This window comes from Rhincodon typus, chromosome 13 (genome assembly GCF_021869965.1).
Source record: "Rhincodon typus isolate 14 chromosome 13, sRhiTyp1.1, whole genome shotgun sequence".
NCBI lineage: Eukaryota > Metazoa > Chordata > Chondrichthyes > Orectolobiformes > Rhincodontidae > Rhincodon > Rhincodon typus.
Window position 1 is genome coordinate 17,689,756 of NC_063344.1, and position 9,651 is coordinate 17,699,406.

Sequence of the window (9,651 nt, forward strand, 5' to 3'; positions counted from 1 at the left end):
ATCTTATAACAAATAAAATAATAATCCACATTATTCAGATGCTCCATAAAGTATTGTGTAAAAAATAAACTAATTTCTAAAGATGTGAAAATGCTTAGAATGAAACCTTTTTTGTGGTTTATTTTAAAAGAGAAAAATAAAAAAAAGAGGTTATGGAAAATTCACTGTGAACATTAAATTTTTTTCTTAAACAACGCTTCCTTGAGTTCGCACGACTGGCGAGAACAGCTAGCTTTACTGTAGATCCTGTTGCTGTTTGAACTGTGACTGGATGGACAGTGCCTTGATATTGGAAGTAACTGGGGTGGTGACGACTGTGTCTAGCTGATTGTTCCCATTCCTGAAAAGCAAAGATTCCTATTGCATTCAGGGTGAGACCTATCCGCTGTTTGGAGAGAGTGACTGAAAGGACTTTTCAATTCTGTATTTTCTGAGCAAGCTTTGTCTGAAGGACCCACAGAGTCAACTGTGCATGATTAATGACTTGGCCGCACAAACAAGAACATCAGAGGCACAGACTTTGTGACACTATGTTTTATCTATTCTCTTTCAAGAATAACCCATGGGCCAAAGCACTTTTCTTTCAGACAGTCAACCTCTGCAGAGAAATGTGTCTTTTTTTTCTCTTCCTTTCATGAGAAGCTTGTATTTTGGGGCTATTGAAAGGGATACGTACTTCTATATTACTGACTCAGTATGGTAATCAATTGTTGCATCTTGATGAATAGCTGTGGGGGAAATCAGGTAGTTCAGTTGGCTGTTTAAGTGACGCAAACAGCTTGTGTTCAGTTCCCGTGCTGGCTGAGGTTACCATGAAGTACTCTCCTTTTCAACCTTCCCCCTCACTTGAGGCACGATGACCCTCAGGTTAAACCACCTTCTGTCCTCTCTCTAAGACCTGGTACCAACCATACTGAATAAGTTTGGTTTTGATAGTATAACCAAAAATTGTATTTTTCCAACATTATGATTGGTTGACAGATATATTTAATTGTCCATTTTTGTAACTTTTTATTTTATGCTGTGACCCAGAATTGTGAGACGATAGCAAGTGCACTCCTCTGTCTCAATTGCTGCCACACTGTCGCAGTTACTACAACAAATATTAATCTTATTGGCTCATAATTTGAATTCGATTTTCAGCAGCTCAATGGCAAGGAGCAAAAACCAGAAGTTGCTGGAAAAGCTCAGCAGGTCTGGCAGCATATGTGGAGAAAAAAAGAAATCAGAGTTAATGTTTCGGGTCCGGTGACCCTTCCTCAGAACAGGTTACTGGACTCGAAACGTTAACTCTGATTTATTCCCCCCACAGATGCTGCCAGACCTGCTGAGCTTTTCCAGCAACTTCTGGTTTTGCTCTTGATTTACACCATCCGCAGTTCTTTCAGGTTTTATTCTTTGATAAGGAGGCCCTGCTTATGGTCCACCAGCAGATCATCTACCAGAAACTGGCCAAATCCACTGTGTTCGCTTGGCTTTTTGATTATTCAAAAAAAAAATGAAGCCATTAGTTTGATCTCCAGCAATTCCACTCGCATTGGGTCAAGAAAGCTGCCAATTCAACTAGACACCATTCCTTTGCTTTTTGGGTTCCCTCTAAACCATTTCCCATTGCCTACCATTTATAGTAGGAATCTTTCTATTCAATGAGCCTTAAAGTCCTCAAGGAGTTTAATTTCTGTTTCACTAAGAAGCAATTGGCTCATCTGCCTCTAATAGACATTTCACAGTCACCCCCTGCTGGTGAAGATCACCCCTTGAATTCTAGGCTTAACAGAAGCAGTATGACATTAGAAAACCATCATTAAAAATCTTCAGAGGACTGGAAATTCAAGTTCCAAAACTGAAACTCCACCCACTTTTAAAACATACTTGTTATCTGTCCAGTTAGAGATTCTAAGAATGTAACTACAGCTGACATTTGACTAACAAATTCAACTCTTGCCATTTGTCCTTCCTCCACCCTTGAACAAAGGCTTAATTCTGACCTGGTCCCATTCTCCTATCTCCTTTCTGATTTCTTTCCGCAGCCAACACCAAAACACAGTGAATTGTCCACCTTGTTAAATTGTGGAAAGCAGAAACAGAGACACAGAGAGTGGGGGCACAATTGTGGGGCAATGGAGTGATGGCTCAAGATGGGAAAGCATCATTCACATGCTTCTACCGTGGTTCTTTTTCTGTGCTTCATATCATGCCTGAATTGGGCTGGAAGCCACATCAGAGACATCAGGAACATCAACTGGAAGGCAAGAAGGGGAGGTTTTCTCGAATGTATTCCTCAACACTGCACTATACTCTACAGTGTCAAGTCAGGTATAGGGAAGAACAATCATGATGGCAACACTTTGGTGGAACACGAAGGTCATTTTCATCAGAGATGGTTCCAGAATCAAATTCATTTAAACAGTCAACTTGAAGAGGCAGAGTTCTGAAATCTGATTGGCTGGTTGAATTTCTACAATGTCATTGGACAAAAGCAAATGCTAGCAGGATTACTGGTCGACCTAGAGACTGGCAAACAACAGGAACGTAGTGAAAGCGCGGACACAATTGAAAATTCAGGGAGCATGAGATCAAATGCCCGTTAGAAGTTAAACCTTTCGGATAATGCTGCAAAGGAACGGTTGTCTTTGCTGTCAGAGATAGTAGGAACTGCAGATGCTGGAGAATCCGAGACAACAAGGTGCAGGGCTGGATGAACACAGCAGGCCAAGCAGCATCATAGGAGCAGAGAGGCTGACGTTTCGGGCCTCGACCCTTCTTTGCTGTGCTCGGTAAGACAGGAGGAGATTGGAACAAAATATGCACAGGATATTATTAGTTCCAATTCCACCTCCTCACTATACTGCCACCGGTAAGCTATATATCACAAACGGTATGACGACAGTTTGAAGATTTGATCTTTAAACTTTGTTCCATTCACTTGTCCCCGGATTTGTATCATTTCAGAATCTTTGAAAAGGAGCATTGTCTACGGGAAGAATTTTATTGTTAAATGAGAAGTTAATGTTCAACACATTGAGGATTTGGCTTCTTTTGTAGAGTATTCAACAATTGTTAAGTCATTGTTTGCTCTTTAAATCATGGATATTAAGACATTTGTTGGCAAGTACACAGTTCTCGGAAACAGAAGGACTGGGCAATTTTCCATCTTGTAGAAGTGAGTCGCAATTGTCACACACTAACCTCCTGCTCTCCCTCTCGGACCTCTGCGTTTTTCTTTTCGTGGGAAGGGCAACCCTGAGCTGCTTCCAGAATCGGCTCCTGGGATCTTGCGACCTCTCCCCTTCCCACTTGATGGTTGCCATCACCGCCTTCAGCCTCCTCAGCTCTGCCACGTGGCGGACTTTCTTCACTGGGATGAACTCCACCAGTATAACTCGGATCTGCCCAGTGCTGGCCATGCGCTCAGTGCCAGCCTTCAACTCTAAGAGAGCCTGTGTCCCATTCACCAGGTAATTTGGGCTCAGCACCACCAACAGCCTCCTGCTTTTCCAAATACAAGCCAACGTCTCGTCTGTAATGACTGAAATACAAAAAAGATGGCGTGTCAGGACAGAAAAATGAATAATAATAGTCAGTCAACATTCACAACAAACACTGCCAGCTGAACACAGCAGGCCAAGCAGCAGGGGAGCAGGAAGGCTGACGTTTCGGGCCTAGACCCCCAGCTCTACACCTTGTTATCTCAGATTCTCCAGCATCTGCAGTTCCTACTATCTCTGCCAGCTGAACACTACACTTCTGTTATATGGTGTTAAACAGTCTGAAGAGGCTGTTCAGCCCATCGAATCTAAGTCAAGCTATCTACACTTATCCTAATTCCTAGCACTCGGTCCAGTGTTTCAATGTTAATGACAGTGTTATCTGTAGCTTATACTAAACCACCTTGAACTGTCTGCATGATTCTGGTCTCCATAGTGTAAAAGGAAGTTTGGAAAGTTAAGTGAATGGTGGAATGGCCTGGAGGGACTGAATGGCCTATGCCCACTCCTATTTTCCTGTGCTCCAGGACAGCCTAGTTGTGATTGAAGAGCAGATGATATTAATTGAACCAATTCCATTTTGATTTAATCCCCTTCCTCTTTCCCTACCCTTCACTCTTGTTAATGCTGCCCTGCCCTGGTGGGTACACTGTTTTACTTACTGCTCTCTCTACCTGTTCTGCCATCTTCAATGATCTGTGCACATGTACACCCAGCCGCCTCCACTCTTTCATAAATGTTCTTCCGACTAAAGTGCCTCACTTCACGTTCCTCTGCATTGAGCTCCACCTGCCATGCACCTGGCCAAACACCAACTTTCCAATGACCTTCTGGAATTCCAAACTGTCCTCCTCACAGTTTACAATTCTTCCAAGTTTTGTGTAATCTGTAATCTTTGAAATCATCCCTTGCACACCAAGATCTGGATCATCTATACAATCAGGAAAAACAAGGGTTCCAAAAACTGCCACCTGGGGAACTTGACTAGTCTCCAGCCAAAAATATCTATCACTCTGTTTCCTATTACTCAACCAATTCTGTATCCACTTGAAGAGCAGATCATAGAATCCCTACAGCGTGGAAACAGGCCCTTCAGCCCAATAAGTCCACACTGACCCTGAGCGTCCCACCCAGACGCATCCCCGTTATAACCCACCTAATCTACACATCCCTGAACACTAGGGGCAATTTAGCATGGCCAATCCACCGAGTCTGCACATCTTTGGACTGTGGGAGGAAACCGGAGCACCCGGAGGAAACCCACGCAGACACGGGGAGAATGTGCAAACTCCACACAGACAGACACAGTCTCCTGAGGCAGCAGTGCTAACCACTGAGCCACCGTGCCGCAAACATTGTCAAAGTTTGGTGTGTTGGAATTTAAGTCATATCTGTCTTTGTACAGTTTAAACCTTTTTTGACAATAATCTTAGCATTTTTAGATAATAAAACAACTGAGGGTGCTGGAGATCTGAAACCAAAAACAGAAACTGCCGGCAAAACTCAGCAGGTCTGGCAGCATCCGATGGGAATCATAGAATCAAAACAGGCCCTTCGGCCCAACAAGTCCACACTGAACCTCACAGCATCCCACCGAGACCCATCCCCCTATAACCCACCTAATCTACACATCCCTATGGGCAATTTAGCATGGCCAATCCACCTAACCTGCACATCTTTGGACTGTGGGATGAAACCGGAGCACCCGGAGGAAACACACGCAGACACAGGCAGAATGTGCAAACTCCACACAGACAGTTGCCCGAGGCTGGAATTGAACCCGGGTCCCTGGCGCTGTGAGGCAGCGGTGCTAACCACTGAGACATCGCGCCGCCCTGAAGAAAGCAGAGTTGAGTTGAGTCACCAGACACGAAACATTAACTCGGTATCTTCGCGTAGATGCTGTATGACCTGATGAGTTTCTCCAGCAAATCTGCTTTCATTTCACATCTTTGCATATTTGTTGGAGTAAGTTTTATTTGAAATGAACTCATTTTTCTTTGCCGACCAAAAGATACCTGTCTATGAATTATTACTTGTATCAAAATTGATACAGACCGAGACTCTCACAATCGGTTAAACTTCCCATTTGTTATGGCCAGTGGAGGAGTTTTATGAAAAAAAAAGTCAATCTGTGCAGATGTCCCCATCTTGACCGGAATTGGAAGAATAAACCGATGTGAAAAGATGGACTTGCAACTGTTCCCTCATTTACCAGCTGAATAGTTACCAGAAAGCCACAAAAACAGCTATAAGGAAAAGGAAGATAGAACATGAGAAAAAACTAGCACAGAATATAAAGACAGATAGGAAAAGTTTCTATAAATATATAAAACGAAAAAGAGTGGCTAAAGTAAACGTTGGCCCTTTAGAGAATGAGAAGGGGAATTTAGTTATGGGATATGATGAAATGGCCGAGGCATCGAACAGGTATTTTGTATCGGTCTTCACAGTGGAGGACCCTAATAACATGCCAGTAATAGACAAAGAGACGAAGGTAGGTGAGGACCTGGAAACAATCATTATTACGGAAGAGGTAGTGTTGGGCAAGCTAATGGAGCTAAGGATTGATAAGTCTCCTGGCCCTGATGGAATGCATCCCAGGGTACTAAAAGAGATGGCGGGAGAAATAGCAGGTGCACTGGCGGTAATTTTCCAAAATTCGTTGGACTCTGGGGCAGTCCCAGCAGATTGGAAAACAGCAAATGTGACGCCACTGTTTAAAAAGGGAAGTAGACAAAAGATGGGGCATTATAGACCAGTTAGCTTAACCTCTGTAGTGGGGAAGATGCTTGAGTCTATTATCAAGGAAGAAATAGCAAGGCATCTTGATAGAGATTGTCCCGTTGGGCAGATGCAGCATGGGTTCATGAAGGGCAGGTCAAGCTTGACAAATCTTTTGGAATTCTATGAAGACATTACGAGCGAGGTGGACAATGGGGACCCAGTGGATGTGGTGTACCTAGACTTCCAAAAGGTCTTTGACAAGGTGCCGCACAAGAGGCTACTGCATAAGATAAAGATGCATGGCATTAAGGGTAAGGCATTAGCATGGATAGAGGATTGGTTGACGAACAGGAAGCAAAGAGTGGGGATAAATGAGTGCTATTCTAGCTGGCAGTCAGTGACTAGTGGTGTGCCTCAGGGATCGGTGTTGGGACCGCAATTATTTACAATTTATATAGATGATTTGGAGCTGGGGACCACGTGTAGGGTGTCAAAGTTTGCAGATGACACTAAGATGAGTGGCAAAGCAAAGTGTGCAGAGGACTGTGAAACTTTGCAGAGGAACATAGATACATTGAGTGAGTGGGCAAAGGTCTGGCAGATGGAATACAATGTAAATAAATGTGAAGTCATACATTTTGGTAGGAGTAATAGTGAAAAGGGTTATTACTTGAATGGTAAAAAGTTGCAGCATGCTGCTATGCAGAGGGACCTGGGTGTCCTTGTGCATGAATCACAGAAGGTAGGTCTGCAGGTACAACAAGTAATTAGAAAGGCAAATGGAATTTTGTCCTTCATTGCTAAAGGGATTGAAATTAAAAGCAGAGAGGTTATGTTGCAGCTGTACAAGGTGCTGGTGAGGCCACACCTGGAGTACTGTGTGCAGTTTTGGTCTCCTTACTTGAGAAAGGATGTATTGGCACTGGAGGGGGTGCAAAGGAGGTTCACTAGGTTGATTCCGGAGTTGAGGGGGTTGGCTTATGAGGAGAGACTAAGTAGATTGGGATTATATTCATTGGAATTCAGAAGATTGAGGAGGGATCTTATAGAAACATATAAAATTATGAAGGGAATAGATAAGATAGAAATAGAGAGGATGTTTCCACTGGCAGGTGAAGCTAGGACAAGAGGTCATAGCCTCAAGATTAGAGGGAGCAGATTTAGGACTGAACTGAGAAGGAATTTCTTCACCCAGAGGGTTGTTAATCTATGGAATTCCTTGCCCAGTGAAGTAGTTGACGCTACTTCAGTAAACGCTTTTTAAAAAAAGGTAGATTTTTTTTGAACAATAAAGGAATTAAGGGATACGGTGAGAACGCGGGTAAGTGGATCCGAGTCCACGAAAGGATCAGCCATGATCTTATTGAATGGCGGAGCAGGCTCAAAGGGCCAGACGGCCTACTCCTGCTCCTAGTTCTTATGTTCTAATGTTGGAAGCTGATGTTTACACTGAACGGATATAGTTACAGCCCAGGTGAGTAAAGCAACACAGACAAGAAAATAATTGTGTTTGAGCGTGTGAATGGTTTAAGCTGTGGATCTAAGGGGAGGGGGAAAAGGAAGAAGCAATCCCTGAAAGGAAAGTTGAGCTTCAGTCGGAGAAACTGCAACCTTCAGTTTGCTCTCTGTTGTCCTACCTTACCCCGTGTGATTGGCAGAAAGAGGAGATCACAATTAGATGGTAACACACCAGGTGGTTAGAGAAGGGAGACTGACATTCGCACTGGATCTTTTGTATCATGATCAGAAGCTGCCAAGCACATCCACTGGATTTTCCTGGGTGGAAGTCAACATGTTTGGTATGTTTGTCTTTATTGGTCAGAGCATTGAGTGTAGTAGCTGGAATGTCATGTTGCAGCTGTACAGGACATTAGTTAGGCCACTATTGGACTACTGCATTCAGTTCTGGTCTCCCTGCCATAGGACAGACGTTTTCCAACTTGAAAGGGTTCAGAAAAGATTTACAAGGATGTTGCCGGGGTTGGAGGATTTTAACCATAGGGAGAGGCTGAATAGACTGGGGCTATTTTCCCTGAAACATTGGAGGCTGAGGGATGACCTTAGAGGTTTATAAAATCATGTGGGGCATGGATAAGGTAAATAGCCACGGTCTTTTTCCCAGGGTAGGGAGAGTCCAAAAATAGAACACATACATTTAAGGTGAGATAGCAAGTGAGGGGCAACTTTTTCATGGAGGGTGATGCGTGCATGGAAAGAGCTACTAGAGGATGTGGAGGAAGCTGGTACATTTACAGCATTTAAAAGGCAATTGGATAGGTACAGGGTTTAAAGGGATATGGGTTAAATGCTGGCAGATAAGACTAGATCAGTTTAGGATATCTGGTCAGCATGGATGAGTTGGACCGAAGGGTCTGTTCCTGTGTTGTACAACTCTTATGACTGTATGACCCTTGAGAGACAGAGACTAGAGGGAAAAGGCTAGGGGAATACAGGAGCTCTAGAAGAAATACCAGAAGGTGACCTTGAAAGACGCTATACATACTTCCACCAGGCAAACTATCCCGGTCATAGATACAGACTTTGTATCCGTATTCATTTTCCAGAACAGATTGCAGAGTGGTGAGGACAAACTCCTCCTCTTTGGAATTCCTTGCGTACGACATGTAGACATCAAACTCCTTCCCATCTGTAAAATTAGAGGGAAAAGGAAGCAGAGAGAAAAGCTTTAATGTGAATGCCCAGACCCAGACCCAATACACAGTGGACTGGTTAGGTTATTGAATCTAGTGATCCACAGTCACTGAGCATTAATCCAGTGGTTCTTGTTATAAGAACCCTCTGATGTTTTAATGCTGCAAAATGATTAAGCTAGGGACTACAGCAGCCTGTATAGTTCTGAAGAAGTCATACCAGACTCGAAATGTTAATTCTGTTACTCTAGCACTTTGCGACTTCAGATTTCCAGCATCCACAGTATTTTGCCTTTATTATTGTACAGATGTTAGACAGTAGGTGAGTAGGGGGCACCAGGACAGACATCAACAGCCCTGTACTAGGAAGAGGAAAGAGCGAGTTAGGATCTTGCTCTCTCGACATACTAGTTACAGTGCCCACACTTGGGGACAGGCTCTGGGTCACTATGGTCCGCAGTGTTAGCAGGAACTGCAGATGCTGGAGAATCCGAGACAACAAGGTGTGGAGCTGGATGAACACAGCAGGCCAAGCAGCATCATAGGAGCAGAAAGGCTGACGTTTCGGGACTAGACCCTTCTTCAGAAATGGGAGAGGGGAAGGGGTTCTGAAATAAATAGGGAGAGAGGGGGAGGCGGATAGAAGATGGATAGAGGAGAAGATAGGTGGAGAGGAAACAGACAGGTCAAAGAGGCGGGGATGGAGCCAGTAAAGGTGAGTGTAGGTGGGGAGTTAGGGAGGGGATAGGTCAGTCCAGGGAGGACGGACAGGTCAAGGGGGCGGG

General features: G+C 44.0%; 1 protein-coding gene across 1 annotated transcript in view; it reads right to left on the reverse strand.

Moving 5' to 3' along the window:
• Positions 1–1,342: 1,342 nt before the first annotated feature.
• Positions 1,343–9,651, reverse strand: part of LOC125484712 (interleukin-1 receptor accessory protein-like) — a 131,142-nt gene continuing 122,833 nt past the window's right edge. The window contains exons 4-5 of the mRNA XM_048604536.1: positions 8,719–8,862; positions 1,343–3,529 (exon numbers count right to left, since the gene is read on the reverse strand). Coding sequence (XP_048460493.1) covers positions 3,066–3,529; positions 8,719–8,862 — 608 coding nt within the window. The 3' untranslated portion in view covers positions 1,343–3,065. The remainder of the gene's footprint in view (positions 3,530–8,718; positions 8,863–9,651) is intronic.